The sequence below is a fragment of the Astyanax mexicanus genome, chromosome 16 (genome assembly GCF_023375975.1).
Source record: "Astyanax mexicanus isolate ESR-SI-001 chromosome 16, AstMex3_surface, whole genome shotgun sequence".
Classification (NCBI taxonomy): Eukaryota; Metazoa; Chordata; class Actinopteri; order Characiformes; family Acestrorhamphidae; genus Astyanax; species Astyanax mexicanus.
Genome location: NC_064423.1, coordinates 2,110,387 through 2,127,571, shown reverse-complemented (window position 1 = coordinate 2,127,571; position 17,185 = coordinate 2,110,387). Strand labels below are relative to the sequence as shown.

General features: G+C 37.7%; 1 protein-coding gene across 2 annotated transcripts in view; it reads left to right on the top strand.

Moving 5' to 3' along the window:
- The first annotated feature begins 200 nt into the window (after window positions 1-200).
- pik3ca (phosphatidylinositol-4,5-bisphosphate 3-kinase, catalytic subunit alpha) overlaps window positions 201-17,185 on the top strand; it is a 49,935-nt gene continuing 32,950 nt past the window's right edge. Inside the window, exons 1-5 of one of the 2 annotated variants that reach the window (XM_022669978.2) lie at window positions 201-590; window positions 4,504-4,601; window positions 11,461-11,864; window positions 13,954-14,163; window positions 14,631-14,881. In XM_022669978.2, the coding sequence (XP_022525699.1) occupies window positions 11,513-11,864; window positions 13,954-14,163; window positions 14,631-14,881 (813 nt within the window). In that variant the 5' untranslated portion in view covers window positions 201-590; window positions 4,504-4,601; window positions 11,461-11,512. The remainder of the gene's footprint in view (window positions 591-4,503; window positions 4,602-11,460; window positions 11,865-13,953; window positions 14,164-14,630; window positions 14,882-17,185) is intronic. The other variant, XM_049465751.1, reaches the window with a different exon arrangement.

The following is a 17,185-nucleotide window of genomic DNA, read 5'->3' as shown; positions in this document are numbered from 1 at the left end:
ATCCCCAGATGGTCTTTCAAACTAATGTCACAAATCACTTCATACTTGTTCTAAGTGAATTAATATAAAATGTATTTATAAAATAAAATGTTGCGTATAGTATAGTAACTTGGTGAAAAACACATGAAAACGTGTTAACTGTGTAGCGCATGCAGCACATGCGCAGAACCGCTAGGTAGCACATATCGAAAGGGAGCACAACTCGGCAGAACACCGGCGCAGCGCTGCGGTTAGCCTGCTTACACTCCCGGGCAGAACAGCGCGGAGATCGTTTAACACTAACTACTCCTCACACGGTGTCATGACTACAGCCTTTCTCTGCGTGACCGCGCTGGGCGAGCCCGCCGCGGGGACAGTGTACTGCGTCCGCTGTCGGTAATGAGAGATTTCTGCCGGTTCGGTTACGAGAAGACAAGCGAGGAGCCAGCAGAGGAACAGAGCCGTACGTCCGCAGAGTCGTTGCTATGGGGAGACTGCGCCTGTCAGGCCGGGGCGGGTAGGCCCGAGCGCAGCCTGCGGTGTGTAGTAGTGTGCGGGGACGGAGTGGAGAGCGCCAGCAGCGGATCACTCACACGTCTGATATCGGGAGGGTACGTAGCGTTAGCTGCGGTATACTTAGCTTGTTCAACCCCCAGTGACTAGACCCTTAGTTATACTAGCATGTAGCTAATTAACTAGCTAAATAACTAACAAGGTTCCTGGTGTTTAAATAGCTAGAGGACTTTAGACACAGTTGGCTAAGTTGATGATGGAGATGGTTGTGATGGTTGCTAGTTATATAAAATCAGATAACGTTAGCTAGCCTAGCTAGTTAGCTAGCTTTTGAAGCAGCGGTGGCTAAATCCAGATCCAGTAAGGTGGAGTTGCTAAGAATCCACTCCAGGATTTAGTTCCAACTACCTGTGCTTCTTTGCTGCAGATCCACTTCAGACAGAGCTGTCCCTGCCGTTGGAACAAAATCCTGGAGAGGATTCGCATCTACAGTACTAGAGCTGGGTTGCCAGAATCGGCTTGAATGCTCTGCAGCGGCGCCAGCCAGTTAGCTAACCGGCTAGCCCGCTAATGTTATTCAGTTGTGTACAGAAACAAGTAGGCAGCTGTAGATGTTGACATATGTTTAGACTTGTATTTGTACGTCTTAGACAATAAAAAACTATTGGTTAATCTTGCTGTCTAATCTGTGTTGGTTAATTGCGATATCGGACCCAGACATCTGTTTATTCCAGCTGTACTGACGATTTAACTAGGACACTCCCATTCTAACTAATTAGCCAGCTAGCCATGTTGCTAGCAAGCTTTCTTTACAATTTCTTTGTATTAACTAGTTTTAGGTGACTGCACATTTAACCTATATTAGTTAGGTTATCCGATGGCTTGTGATCATCCATCTTCCTCTTGATTATATTCCAGTGGTTTTCAATTTGGTAAATTAAAATGAAAGTTTTATACTTTAGATTCTTCTAAGTAGCACATTTATCTTTGGGGGCAGATCTGCAGACTCTTGGTATTTTAATCTCAGTATCTTCATAGTTTTTTCAGCGTCTTGAAGGAAGGAGTTCCTGGAGGTGCTGAGCAATAGTTATGAGCTCCAGCTCAGTTCATCAGGTTTAGATCAGATGATTTTGGAGGACCACGCTCAATAATTCTATATGTGTCCCTTAAGTGTTTTTACTTTTCGTTTAATCTATAATGTAGAAAATAATTTAAATTATAATTACACATTAAATGAGAAGGTGTGTTCACACATTTTTTACAGGTGGTCTGTACGTTTTATTGAGAAACGTTGTGCAAATTGTTAATTAAACATAAATTATGTAGTAACACACATACTTTTACTTTCACATTTTAACTTTGGTCTACAGCTTGAGTCAAAAAATCTTTATATCAGTGTTTCTCAATCCTGTCAACCACCTGCCCTGTACCTTTTTTAACAAATTGGATTGCTGTTCCGAAACCACTTATTAATGAGCTGATTAGTTGATCAGGTGTGTTGTGCAGAGCAGTTTTATATAAAGACAGGCATTAATGCATGGCTTCTTAAATTAAAAGCCTCTAAAAACAGGAAACAGTAGTGATGTATACATGATTTGTCACAATTTCAATTTTAACACTTTAAACACCTGTCCTATTACTATTTGGCAATGTCTCTGAGGTGTACACCTCAAAGGTAATGTTAGGGCTTGGTACAAGAATTGGGACAGACAACACTTATCAGTTGCTGGTTCAACCTTCTGCAATACAAACCCATGCAATACAAAGTCTGCTGTATAGCATAATATTGTGGAGCATAATATTAAACAATATATGTTTTTCTTCACACCTCCCTAAATTTAACACTAATTGTGCAGTTAATCGATTAGTTGGTGATTATTTCTGTTGTGATCTCCACCTTTGCATTCTGTGAGCACAGCTCCTGCTCCAGTACATCGTTTACCTCACCTGCTTCAGTCTGCACACCTGTGAATGTCATGCTGTTTTCCCAAAGCAAACTGAAATGAGAGAATCAGTTTGAATCCCTCCTATCTAGAGTTTTTGTTTTCAGCATTTCATTTAGTGCATTGCCGTTAAAATGTACATTTCGTCGAGACTTGAAGTATGATTACGTTGACCAGTTGTTGTAGCCCTACTCAGGACCACTCATGATTTGTAAAATTTAGTTAGGAAAGGACACTGAAATTAAATGATTGTCCAGCCAGTCTGTCTGTGGGTTGTCAGTGAAGCCCCAGCCATGCTGTATATTCCTGAATTCTTATTGCTTGGGCAGTGCTGTCATTTGCAGCTAAGTTTAGCTAATGTTTGTAAGACATCACCCATCAAAATGTGTTTTTCTTGTGGTTTATATTTCATGTGTTTTCTTAGAGTGCATTAAATAACCTGAGCTCACAGTTATTATGTGCTTGTATTGTCGGAAGCATGTTCTAATATGCTGGGTAGGCAAGGCACTGGGTTATATAGCTAGCAATGGTGGACAAAGGATAAAACTGTATTTGAGTTAAAGTAGAGATACTGATAGTAAGTATTACGCCAATAAATGTAAAGCCCTGCCTTTAGACTTCACTTCACCAGTCTCTTAATAAAATGTCCATAGAACAAAATGGCAACAAAATATTTTTGTGATCTAACAAAGTTATTTAAGGTTGGTTTATACTTCTGCATTAAGTTAGAGCGTTGCCTAGGTTGCATCCTAGGCCAGTGCCCAATGCAACATGGCACGTTTATACTATTGCCTTCATGAGTCCACAAGTATGTATCGCTTTAATGTCTAAACTGCAAAGATGTAGAACGCAAGGCTCATGAGGCGGTCAGGCAGGTGCATGTAGGGCTATGGCTTTGGGTGGTAGGTGGCACATGTGAAAATCGTTCGTTCCTATTTAAAAAAAAAATATATATATATTATTTATTTTCTTCTTTTTTTTTTTTACAGCAACACTATTTACTAGGGGTGTGACGAGAGACTAATATCACGAGAACGAGACGAGACAAGAAAATAAAATTTTAAAGAAAACGCCAAAAATGAAAAATGAAAACTACAGTTTTATTTGACAAAATCATATAACGCAAACTTAACAAGCTGGTTCCTCTCACACACTGATTTGATAAGAAATAAAAATAAGAACAAAAAATAAAAATATAACTTTTCTAGATCTTATATAGTGCAAACAATAAGTGCAAACCACAACCAGTCATATTAAGACTAGGGTTTGTGTTTTTTTTTCTCCTAAATCTCTTGTAATTTAACTATGCAGAACCATAACCAGTCATATTAAGACTATGCTTGAAGTGAAACAGGGACAGAACATGTTTTTAAATACAGTACAGAGCTAAGGGATTAGTACAGCTGTCTATGAAACAGTCACGTGTAGGATTTACTTACAGTATTTATATATGGTTTGTGTCTTGTTGGTCACTCTGTTACCGTTTATTGTTTCCACTGGAGCCAAAATGCAGCCAGACATACAACTTAAAAGTAGCAGAAGCATCTTCTATACAAATACCTGAATTTTCCTCTTCTGCTGAGAGCTGCTCTCACTGCTCAGACACCACACTCACTGCTATCTCTACTGGGTTGCCAGATCCCTCTTAAAAAGTCCACACTAAACTGTTTTTTTCCCCGCGAGACAGGTTTAAGCCTGACGAGAAATATCCTCACGTCATCGTCTCGTCACACCCCTACTATTTACCATTTCATTTTATGTTCCCCTGTGAAATCATACTAAAAAGTAGGAAGTATGTAAAACATTATATTAAAGTAAATTAAACCCCAACATAGGTAATAACATCTGTTTAGAAAGAGCGTGATGCTACCTACCCTGTGTGCGGATTCTCACTTCTTTTTATTTGCTACGTTTTTATGCACACACAAATTAAACTAAATTAGCATCCTCCTGAGTTAGAATTTGTAATGTGATATGTTTTATTTTTAATATTCAAAATGTAAAAAATCGCATGTTATTTGATTTGTTGGTTATAAAGTTGAATGTGCTCTTTTTGCTATTGTTGCAGAATACTCTGCTGTAGAAGCAAACTGTTAGGAGAGCAACTCGGCTGAAGGTTCCAATATGAGGCCAGAGGTGTTTAGATTACTCTGAAACTGCTTTAAGGTGAGTACTTTTTCATATTTGTCAGTCAGTACACTCACAAATCTGTTCATATACAGGTTATGAGGTGCATGTACGTGCACCTATGGTGCTTTCACACCTGAAAGTCCGGACCGTGGTCCGAACCAAGGTTCATGTGTTGCTACAGTGTATATATTTGATCCGCTTATTTTTGTTTTCACACTGCAGTTTAGGGAGCGCACCAAAGACCTTTGTGTGATACTCCTACATCCTTTCATCATCACTTACGTATCGATGCGTTTTCCTTAACTTGATGCTGATTGGTTTTAGAAGGACATGCGTCTGACGTTGGCGTGTTGATGATAATTCAGCGGGTGGTTCATTCGGTGGTAAACCTTTCCAGGATAAGGATAAAATGAATGAACAAATTAATTTCGTCTCCATAGTAGAGCTGCTGCTATTTTGTTTTTATACCAGCAGCAGCAGCAGCTTCAGACACAGTACTCTAGGTTAGTTCAAATTCACCAAATGAACGTGCTCGTCCTGAAGCAACTGTATCGCCGCCATCAGATAAGGAGGAAAAAAACGGTTATTTTCCTTTATCCGCTGCCGTTGCTGAGGAACGCCTGCTCAGCTTCCTGTAATTGATCCGAAAGTTTGAACCATCCAGAAAAGCTCTTTCACACTGCAGGAGAACCGGACCATGGTTCAGAAGATCCGGACCGAGACCACCTCTCTTGGTCGGACCAAAATCTGGTCCTTTGGTCTGGACCGTGGTTTGCGGCCCATTTCACACCTGCTCATTTGGTTCGGACCAAATTAAAAAAGTCAGAAACCGGACCAAACGAGGCAGGTGTGAAAGCACCCTTAGTGTTGCAGAGTAGATGTAAGTTGTGAAGAGGTAGAGTTGGTATGCATTGAATAGCCCTATTTGATTAAAATGTTTAAATCAGGATCGCCACAAGGAAAGGAAGAGTTCACTTTGTTGTACAGGATAAGTTCATCAGAGTTACCAGCCTCAGAAACCGCAAGTTAACAGCTCCCCAGATAAGAGCACCTAAATGCTTCAGAGTATTTTGGTTTAACACTTAAGTTACTACATGATTACTTAAGTGTTCCTTCAAAGTCTGGTTCACTTAAGTATTCCTTTACTATGTAGGAAAAAAAAAAACAGTGACTGAAATGGTGTCCCAATTTATTTTGAACCAACTAATCCGCAGTCCACATGTGTTCTGCGAAGGAAACGGATTATCCGCGGTCCATTACACCACTAGTTACCATTAAAGTTTCATTACACAAAACACTCTATACACTGCTTACACTTACTGCATACTGTTGCTGATATAAACTGCTAGGGGTGTGACAAGACACTAATATCACGAGAACGAGACGAGACGAGATTTAAAAATATTTTTTTTAAGAAAACGTCAAAAATGAAAAACTAGAGTTTTATTTGACAAAATCATATAATGCAAATTTAACAGACTGTTTTCTCTCACACATCGATTCTATAAAAAATAGAAATAAGAATAAGAATAAAAAATAAAAATAACTTTTCTAGGTCTTATATAGTGCAAACAATAAGTGCAAACCACAACCAGTCATATTAAGACTATGGTTTGTGTTTTTTTCTCCTAAATCTCTTGTAATTTAACTATGCAGAACCATAACCAGTCATATTAAGACTATGCTTGAAGTGAAACAGAGACAGAACATGTTTTTAAATACAGTACAGAGCTAAGGGATTAGTACAGCTGTCTATGAAACAGTCACGTGTAGGATTTACTTACAGTATTTATATATGGTTTGTGTCTTGTTGGTCACTCTGTTACCGTTTATTGTTTCCACTGGAGCCAAAATGCAGCCAGACATACAACTTAAAAGTAGCAGAAGCATCTTCTATACAAATACCTGAATTTTCCTCTTCTGCTGAGAGCTGCTCTCACTGCTCAGACACCACACTCGCTGTTATCGCTACTGTGTTGCCAGATCCCTCTTAAAAAGTCCACACTAAACTGTTTTTTTTCCCCTGCAAGACAGGTTTAAGCCTGACGAGGAATATCGTCACGTTTTAATCTCGCGAGATCTCATGCAACGAGATCTCGTCACACCCCTATAAACTGCTGTAATTAAGCTATTTTCAGTTGTTTAGTGGTCGGTGTTCTTCTTTGAGTTTCCTTAAAATGCTGTGACTAATATATTTGCTAATCTGAATATCCTGCGTATTATTGTTCACTGCATGGTCTGACTTGTCTGCGGGGCTTAAGTCCTGGAGGTGCACTTGTCTGTCAGTCTGGTTGGCTTATATCAGTCCAGGAAGGGAAAAACCAAGTCATCAGCTAGTGTGAGGAGTGCCAAATGCTTTTCGCTCCATGTGAAAGGGAAATAACTTGCCTCTCGCTCAGTGATAAATTCTTCTCATTGCAGAGTGACTCAGATACGAGAAGCTACCTTTCTTCCTGTAAGCTGTTGGCTGACACTTCTTGTTTTGTTGTTGAGTCTGGAACCGGTGAAGTGTCCGTGTTTGCTGTGACTGGAATGTTATTGTGGAAGTTTTTGGAGTGGAATATAAGCATGCACTGACCTCTTGAATTGTAAGGTAAAACTTATGTCTGGTATTTTTTAGATACATAAGTATTGCAAGTAATGTTAATGGCTTTGTGTATTTGGTTACATGTGCATAAAAGTGAATAAACAAATTTAGTGTAGTGGTGGGGTGAGATGAAAAAAGAGAGAACTAGAACAGCAGAATGTCTTTGTGATAAAGGGCTCTTTTTTATTCCTCTTATTCAGTGATAATAAAGTAGCAAAATAATGCTTTTACATTTAACTTTAGTATTAAGAACATGTAGAACATTTTTAACACTGAATTGAGATATAAACATATTGAAATGTATTCCACCGTTTTAAAACACTCATTCACAGGCATGGAAATATTTTTAAATATAATAATAATAATAATAATTATTATTATTATTATTATTATTATTATTATTATTATTATTATTATTATATACAGTGTTTGGGTATTTGTAATTTAATTGTTGTGACAGGTCTAGTAGTAGCTCATCATCATCTTAACATTTCTACACTTTCTGTATGATCAGTATATATTTAAATATTAGATTAAAACTTTGGCCAAATATAAGCATTTGTGTCAGTCCTTATTTTTTCAGCAAATATTTGACTGGGCAGGATGGTCATATTTTTTTAATTGCAATTAATTTTTTTTATGCATTAATGCTATGCTTTTTTTATTACACACTTTATTTTAGAGAGTGTAAAAAAAAGTAACGTGCAGCGCAAAATGATTAAAATGGCTGTATGATGCACAAAATATTTGTATTTGTTCAGATATCAGTTTTTAAGAATCTGCCATTGTTGATGCATTTGTAATTATTTAAGTAATTCAACCATATTGCACAGATCTAGTATAGATATCATTGTTAATCTCAAACTGTTAATATCCTTATAATTAATATTATTCCATCACAAATGCTGGGAGGCCTTGTCTCTTATTATAATACATTTCCAGCCATACTGTTAGACACTTAATCATGTCTTTTTGTTTATTGAGAAGCTCTCTCTTTGATGAAAAAGGGGTATACAAACAGGTGTTACACATTTTGGAATCAAATTGGTTTGATGATTTACTGAGTGAAAATGACTTCTTTACAAGAACTAAAGTAAATTCACCATATATTTAAAAAAAAGACAATAATTAGAAATTTAAATAATATATACATTTTGTTTTTGTAGCGCTTTTCAAGATTCTAAGAGGTACTTTACATACAAAGCAAAACAGGCATAAAGCACAAAGAACTAAATAAGAATAAAAGTAAAAATAGACGGTTTTAAACAAATGACAAATACACTAAACATATAAAGAAAACAAAAAACGCATTCTAAATTAAAGCAGATCTGAATAGGTGGGTTTTGAGAAGTGACATAAGTGTAGACAGATCAGAAGAGTTTTATGTGGGTTTGGGGAGAGAGTTCTATAGAGATGGTGCAGCCATAGAGAAGTCTCTATCACCCCAGGTCTGGTACTTAGTCGTAACAGGAATGTGCTCGTGGGCTCCCCCTACAGTTGTAGAGTGTAATAAATGTTTCAGGCGGATTAGTTTCTCTTTCTCGTTTTCTGGCTTTTACAGACATATTTGGTCTCTTTCCAGCTTCTGTCAGAGTGTATGTAGGTTAGTTTGTAAAGAATGAACCAGTAGTCCTTGTAGAACTGTTAGAACTAAAGGACGGAAAGCAGGTTGCAGTTCTTGCGAGCGTTGGTCGCGGCCGCCTCGGAAAACTTACAGAGTCTGGTTTGAGCTCAGAGGAGCTCCGGCACAGACACAAGAGCACCGCTATTCCTCCTATTACACCTCAATGCAGCGCTGCAGTGAGTTTCAAGCTGTAATTTCACTTCTTTAAAAATATTAAAAATCAAGAAAATCCTACCTAGTGCTGCTTTAACCTACCTAGTGCTGCTGCTGATGATTTAAGAAGTTTTAATTTGAGAGGATATACTGTAATATGAGTAATGAGAATTCTTTGTTGGATACATTAATTTCCCTTGAGATATATTTGCTTTAGTCTTTATTAAAGTATGAATGCTAGCAGTTAATGTATGAACTGTGCAGATTTAACTTCCTTTTATGTTGTTATCTAAAAATATTTATGCTCAGAAAATGAGAGGTGCATGTGACTTATTCCCAGTAAAGCTGGTGTGGCTAGGAAACTGTATTTAATATTACCAGTGAAGTATGTCAAGCTTGTGGTTGGTCTGTATTTAGTACATAAGAACACAACAGTGGCAGCTAGAACATATTTTTTTGTTTCATGTTCATGTTTATTCACATTGTTTCTAAGCTAGAACGTCTTTCATGCTGGGAGCTCAGGCTGTGAGTAAGCATAAATATTGTTTATAAAGGTTAAAGCTAAGAAAATAAAGCATGGTTTGTGTATAAAATGAAACTTTTGCTTGAGTTTTGAATGCTTAAATGCTTGAATGTTTTTTTTTTTTACTATTTCAATTAAATAGCCTAAATCATTTTTATTTTGCTCTTTAAAGAAAAAACAACTACAAATCTACAATTCAAAAATATTTGTTGAACACCTGAACATTTTAACACCCCAACAGAGAAAACAACAAATCACAGTAATGTTTGGTGTAAATGTACATCTACAACTGAGCCATATGACACTATTTAATGTTATCATGATAAATGTGTTATTGTGATAAATGATACACATGAGTCTTAAAACTTCACATACATACATTATCATAATAAATAATGTTATAATTTCTGTTTTTTTATATCCGTAATTTTTTTAGAGGGCTTAAAGGTACATTCTGTAGGAACTGAGAGCGAGCGTGTGAAATAGTTACAGCAGTCCAATTTCAATACACCACAGAGTTGTCTGCCCCGCCCACCCCTCCCCAGAAGAGAAGCTTTTTTGGGTTGCCAAATTCAGGAGGCTGAATCTACACAACGTTTAGACTGATAGGAGAGGCAGAGAGAACTTAGAGTACGAGCGAAAGGAGAATGGAGAAATACAGCAATTAAAAACTCTTCTAAAACCCATATCTAGCGTTATATTGACTATTGACTATGTTACACGAGGGAGAGCTAAAGCGCCGCAATGTGCCAGACCGGGGGAGCTCCGCGATATGCCTGACAGCAGGAACTCTGCGAAATTGCCTTACTGAATTAGCTAGCCAGTTAGCTTACCTGTTCAGGAAGAAAGTAGCAGCTCTTGGTTGATCTTTTAGTCCTTTTTGAGCTCTAAGTCTCCAACTTTTAAACTCACTGCCACTATTCACTCTTATTATGTTCCTTCTTTGGTCACTGAGCTTTTTTGAGACATGCTGAGGCTTTTTAAGCTGTGTAGCAGCTGAGGTTTAACTGAAGCAGCTCTGCTAGCTCCTTTGCTGCAGCATCGATAGCTGTAGTAGCTGTAGCTGTAGTTTGAGTGCTGGCAACCTCGATGGGTGGAGTTAGTGTTGGGGAACACTAACAAGCTTACTGACAAGAGCTGCCAGTGCTTTCACTCAACATGTTTCCTTAATATCTGATTATACATCCTGATCATTGTATCGTTTACTACTGAAAATTAGTTACATGTTGGTCCTTTAAAACTGGCGGACTGCATACTTGATTACAGAGAATGAAATAATTCCTGTTTTTAAGTGCATTTTGTCTACATATGAAATATTATAATTATGGAGGCACCAATGTGGAATTTTTGGTCCAATATCCAGTATTACACCTGTATATATCAGTCAGTATCAATATACAAATTTATAACTTACAGAGAGACTAGACATGAAACTGTAAATGTAATATTTATTTGCTTTACATTTTAGCTATCAACCAACTGTGTGCAAACAACAAAATAAAATGTGTTTCCTGAGAAATCTGTTTTTACATTTTACCTGGCTAAACCTTACAAAGACCGTTCACTTTATTATTAGGCTTTAAACACTTTATTAAAGTAATGGGTTAAATAAAACAAATCAAACAAAATGAATGTATTTTAAAGTAATGCTGATAGTGTCGGACAGTTGTAGTAGTGTGACCAGAATTGCCTGCTCCTTTTCTGCCTTACAACAAATTTGTCAGCAAATATCGGTGTCATATATTGACCACATTAGCTGATGCCGATGGGAAAAAAAAAAAACCCACACAATTTAATTTATTTTTTTGGTCGATACTCATATTAAATTCCTATATCATTGTGCATCCAGAATTATAAATATTGTGTATTGTGAAAATAGCTTTAAGTATTGTTATACAATATCTCTATCATATCGCCCATCTACTTACATCTAAATAAATCACTCAATAAAGTCCCAGATAAACGAATAAATTGCTCCATTAAATTTTCTTGTTTTATGTTTTCACAGGGGAGAAAAACCTTTCTTTTTTTCTGCTGAAAGATCGTGAGGACTAGAGACTATGCCTCCAAGGCCGTCCTCCGGAGAACTATGGGGGATCCATTTGATGCCCCCCAGGATTTTGGTGGATTGTTTGCTGCCCAACGGCATGATCCTGACCCTGGAGTGCCTCCGTGAGGCCACACTAATCACCATCAAGCATGAACTGTTCAAGGAAGCCAGGAAGTACCCCCTCCACCACCTGTTACAGGAGGAGACCTCCTACATCTTTGTCAGTGTAACACAAGAGGCAGAGCGGGAAGAGTTTTACGACGAGACCAGGAGACTCTGTGATCTCAGGCTCTTCCAGCCGTTTCTAAAGGTCATCGAGCCTGTGGGCAACAGGGAGGAGAAAATTCTCAACCGAGAAATTGGTAGGTATCCATAATGGTTTGGGAAAATTGTATAATAAATAATAATAATAATAAAAAATAATACTTATTTTAAGAATTGCAAGATGTTTACAATGATTTCAGTTAATCCCCTATGCCAAGTATTATAAACTCTTATCAGATTTCACCATCTGTTTACCAGGGGACATTTGTTTCGGTGGAGGAAATCAGTAAGAAGTTTAAGTGGCTTTGTGCTATATGTTGTCAGTAAAATTCAGAAGTTTTTAGACCCCTTTACAGACAACATAAAAACACCAGCTGTGGTTATAGTTTAGAAAATCTGCTTTAATCAAAGGCACAACCCTTTTTTATTATTAATTTCACCTTATATATGATTTTTCTCATAATAAAAACATGAATGTTGAAAAAGAACATTCATTCAGTATCTCACTATAAGAAAATCACCAATGGGACCTATGGGTGTGTATTAGCAACAAAACGACAAAATGATGATGCATCACGATACAGTGGTTACAAATCAGTGTATCGTAATACTAGCAAGAAGATTGCAAATCTTTAAATCATTTTTTTGGAAACTGGTCATTGTATAAAAACACACATCTTGACGCACGTAAAATCTGAGTAAAAGAAAATTATGGTGGCTTACTTTGGGGGGAATTTAGCACCAGAGTCAGGAAGGGCACCTCCTCTTGGTAACGCGTGCTTTGTCGCTATGTTTGATTGTGACTGAGAAACCTGTGACTTTCTAAGTAAGTTAATGTGAATCATCTCCTATTTTACCAAGAAAACTCGCTCCCGAGAGAGGGTGCTTTTCATGGCGGGGGTGTTGAATTCGGCACAACACCGGCAAGCCCTCTGAGCAGTGAGTAATAACACAATCGTGCTCGGACATGGATTGTTTAAAAATAAGGTGTGAGCGCAGGCCAGGCCAGTGGGGGAGTGGGCAGTGGTTAAAACCATGCTAGTGTGAGTATACCATTATAAAATGTGTTGGCTCCGGAATGATGGTTGCGATTGGTTTGTCAGTTGTCACTGCCACATGTGGTGCCATTGGCGCTTCTGTGGTCAGTCACATGGCCGTCTATTCTCACCTCACCCCTGTTTTAGAGAACCAGTTTTACATGCAGTATTTTTTTGGGAAGTTGGACATTTCAGGGCTGGAGAATAATTCAATATAAATATATATACTTATCACTATTTTTATGGGCTTTTATACAGGTTTGTAACTCTTTCTACTCTCAGAAATACATTTAATATAAAACATTAAGACTTCAGATCAGTGCTTTGATTAGTGTAGGGTTTACTTTGCACCACAAAATTACTTAATGTATGAAAAAATCTGTCTATTTTCTATAACCACTATAAACAGACTTAAAATACTTAGTGTATTAAGAGATGTGTCTTAATTGTGCCATAGAACATTTGAGAAATAAGTTTAATATCGATTAACAATGTGTAATTGAGGCCAAGGCATTAAAATGATTGTTTATTAGTCTCAATTAGTCTCAAAACCCTTGGTTCGTCAGTTAACAAATAAAACGTTACAAATTTCAATGTGCGTTAATATTATCCTTTAACTAACTTAAACAGTATTAAAATATTCAAAAGGGCTATACTGGAAGTATTTTTGTCCCGGTCAAAAAGCTACATTAAGTCCAGAGTTTTAGGGTGTTTTTTAATTTGACTAAATAAATAAGTGAGTCTGCACTCAGGACTCTATTCTGGGCTTCTTTGCAATGTGTATAAAAAATACATACCAGAGGTTAAATTAAAACACTATATGTAGGTGATGATCTGCCATAGACTGGCTTTTATTACAGGGCGATTTGCCTTGCAGATTGGCATTTTCTAGCTTGTATATTGGTCATATCAATAACAGATTTGGGAAATGTTATGTACATTTTGGTCATATCATCCAGCCCTATGTAACTTATGCCTGAACTTTTTTTTTTTTCTTTTTTATATACAGTCTATAAAAAGTTACAGAAAAAAAACATAGCTGTTATTTAATTTTGTTGTGATGTGATGTGATCATAACATCTAAATGAATCTCCAAGCTAATAGTGGCAAACTAATTCCTTCTCTCATTTGCTGTGTTTTTGTGTTTCAGGTTTTGCGATTGGCATGCCAGTGTGTGAGTTTGATTTAGTAAAGGATCCTGAAGTGCAGGACTTCAGGAGAAACATACTCAATGTCTGCAAAGACTCAGTAGAGCTCCGAGACGTCAACGGACCCCATAGTCGAGCCTTATATGTTTACCCTCCGAATGTGGAGTCATCACCAGAACTTCCAAAGCACATCTTTGGCAAATTGGACAAAGGTAAAGGGGGCCACTGTTGTCTGTGGCTGCGGGTTTGACGTCATTCATCAGTTTCATAGTATAATATTAATTTCTTATATAACTGGAGTGTTCTGTGCTTCATTTGAGCTGGTGTCCTGGATTTGTGGTTAGGTCCTTTTCGAAGTAATCACGAAGCATATGACATTTTGTTTTTCCGGAAAGAGAGAGTGCCTCTGGCAGTGGAGCACAAGAATGCATGCACAACAGGCTCCAAGCATTCAGTGTATTTTAAGTCATTGATAAAATAAATATTCTTATAATGTGACCAACTATTCAGATTAAAATCTGCTCAGCGGTAAAGGTCTTAATTGTTTACTAATTTTAATATAATTATGCCTAAATACCTGCACAAAAGAAGCTAAACCATGTGATTCATTACATTAATTATTTTTTTATATATATTTTAATACATTTATTTATTATTATTATTTTGTTGTTTCACCCAGGTCAGATTATTGTCGTAATCTGGGTGATTGTGTCACCCAACAACGACAAGCAGAAGTACACCCTGAAGATCAACCATGACTGCGTCCCTGAGCAGGTGATCGCAGAAGCCATCAGGAAAAAGACGAGAAGCATGCTGCTGTCTGCTGAGCAGCTGAAGATGTGCGTACAGGAGTACCAGGGCAAATACATCCTCAAAGTATGTGGCTGTGACGAGTACCTACTGGAGAAGTACCCCATCAGTCAGTATAAGGTAAATAGCCTGTCAGTGATATTCACCCAGAATGCACCTGCAATGCACCCAGGATGAATCAGTAGTCCTTGTAGAACTGTTAGAACTAAAGGTCGGAAAGCAGGTCGCAGTTCTCGCGAGCGTTGGTTGCGGCCGCCCCGGAAATCTTACAGAGTCTGGTTTGAGCTCAGAGGAGCTCCGGCACAGACACGAGAGCACCGCTATTCCTCCTATTACACCTCAATGCAGCGCTGCAGTGAGTTTCAAGCTGTAATTTTACTTCTTAAAAAAGATCAAAAATCAAGGAAATCCTACCTAGTCCTGCTTTAATGAGTCGACTTTACACTAAAGTGTAAATTGTTGTGCAAGTTTCTCAAAGCGTTCAATCACAGATCACATAATGATTGAGGAAATATCAGTGTATTAAGTTTAAATGTCTCGCAGCTTTTAAATGCCTTATTTTCAGGTTTCTTCTGCTTTTCAGCAAAAATTCTTATTTAAAAGAACAATAAACATCTTTTTTTTCTTTTATTATTACTTATAAAATGTATTTTTAGTTCTGTGGTAGATCTTCTATTATTCCAATAATTTCTTATATTTTAGTTTTTTTGGTGTGGTGTCGTTTTTATCTAGGTATTTAGACAGGTGTCTTATCGAAAGTCATAATTTTGGTGTCATGACCACGCTATTTCTTTCAGTGATTAGTCTGCATCTCTTAGCTTGTGCAGATTGTTGATACCGATTGTGCACAGAGCTGGGTGTCAAGTTAATTTTTTCCAGCAAACTAGGTAACGCATCGTTTTCAAGGCTACTGTATAAGTTCTGCATCATTTTTAAGATAAAATGTACTTTCTATAATTAAACACATTAAAACTTTGTGGAACTCCAAAGAGCAGGTGGTTAGTGGTATTTGTTAGCTCTGCTGCATTCTGATACTCACTGTACTTTGCGGATTGTTAGGCTCTTGAGAGGGGTATCTAGTTAGTGGTTTGATACTCACTTAACTGGGCTGAGTGATAGGCTCCTGAGAGGGAATCCGGTTAGTGTTCTGATTCTTATTGTGCTGGTTAGTGTTCTGAAAGCATCAGTTCAACACTAGCTTTACCCTTTAAACCACATGTGTCAAACACAAGGGCCACGGGCCAAATGTGGTGTCTTAGTGTCTATAATAAATAGGTCAGAAGCGTTCTTTGACCAAAAACTACATTTCCCACAATGCTTGTCGATTGTATTACCCGCGAAGTTACGGCTTACTGCCACTACACGGCAGTGTAGTCATTGATGTGGAAACCCTGCCGGAGGGAAGGCGTAACTTCGCGGGTGGAACTGAGACATACAAATGTTTATCCCATAATGTCCAGAAAAAAAGAAGTTGATGCAGACGGACGGCTGTGCTTCAAGGCGAAAGACCGGTATGCCTTTTGTGTTACGAAGAATGTTTCTGACCATAATAAACGCTTTTTAGGAGAGATATAAGTTCTGTGTAAATATTTATAAGACAATAGCTGACAAAATCTGTTTTAATGACGTTAATAAACATCACTGTGACAGCGCTAGTCGCAGTTTCACCGCAGCAAAGTACGAGCACGTGAATCACTTATCTAACCAGCCTTTACTGATTTCTGCCCCCAATAACCCTTTCAATAACCTCTAATAGCCTTTAATAGTCTTCAGTAGCCTTCAACAGTCTAACCCTGCAGCCGTGGTGTGTTCACTAAACTCCGTAGTTATAAACATCCTGAGGTTAGCAGCGCGATAACTGACCTGTTGATAATGTAATCCCAGCAGTGACTCCGTGACGGCTGCTCTAAACTGCTGCTGTTAGCTGCTTGGGCTGAAAGATGAACTGTAGAGAGCTGTATTATCCGGTTAGTGGGGTTATTTTATTTCATACACAGAAGAACTTACAAATTTTTAAAAACGCTCCAGACTGGCTCAGCTGAGCCCTGTAGCCCGTGGCTGGGCTGTAGCTCTGACTCAGTAAAGACTGCGGGCTTGTGATGCTGCTGCTGCTGCTGCAGCTCCCACTAGTGGTTGGATGAGGAACTGCTAAATCTGAGGAAATTCTAAATCTGTCACATGTTCTTAACAGCTCACAATTTTTGATTTTATATTTATTAAGCCTTATTTCAGTATCAAACGTTTTGATCAAAGTTAATATAACTTGTATTTGATGTCATTTCTATTCACTTGAATAGTTTGGTTCTTGATTGATGGAGTTTTTGGATTTCATAACATGACAAATGAAAAGGATTTATGTTAATAGAGCAACAAGCAAACATTTTTCCCATGCAACTGTAATATTTGATTGAATAAATAATATAT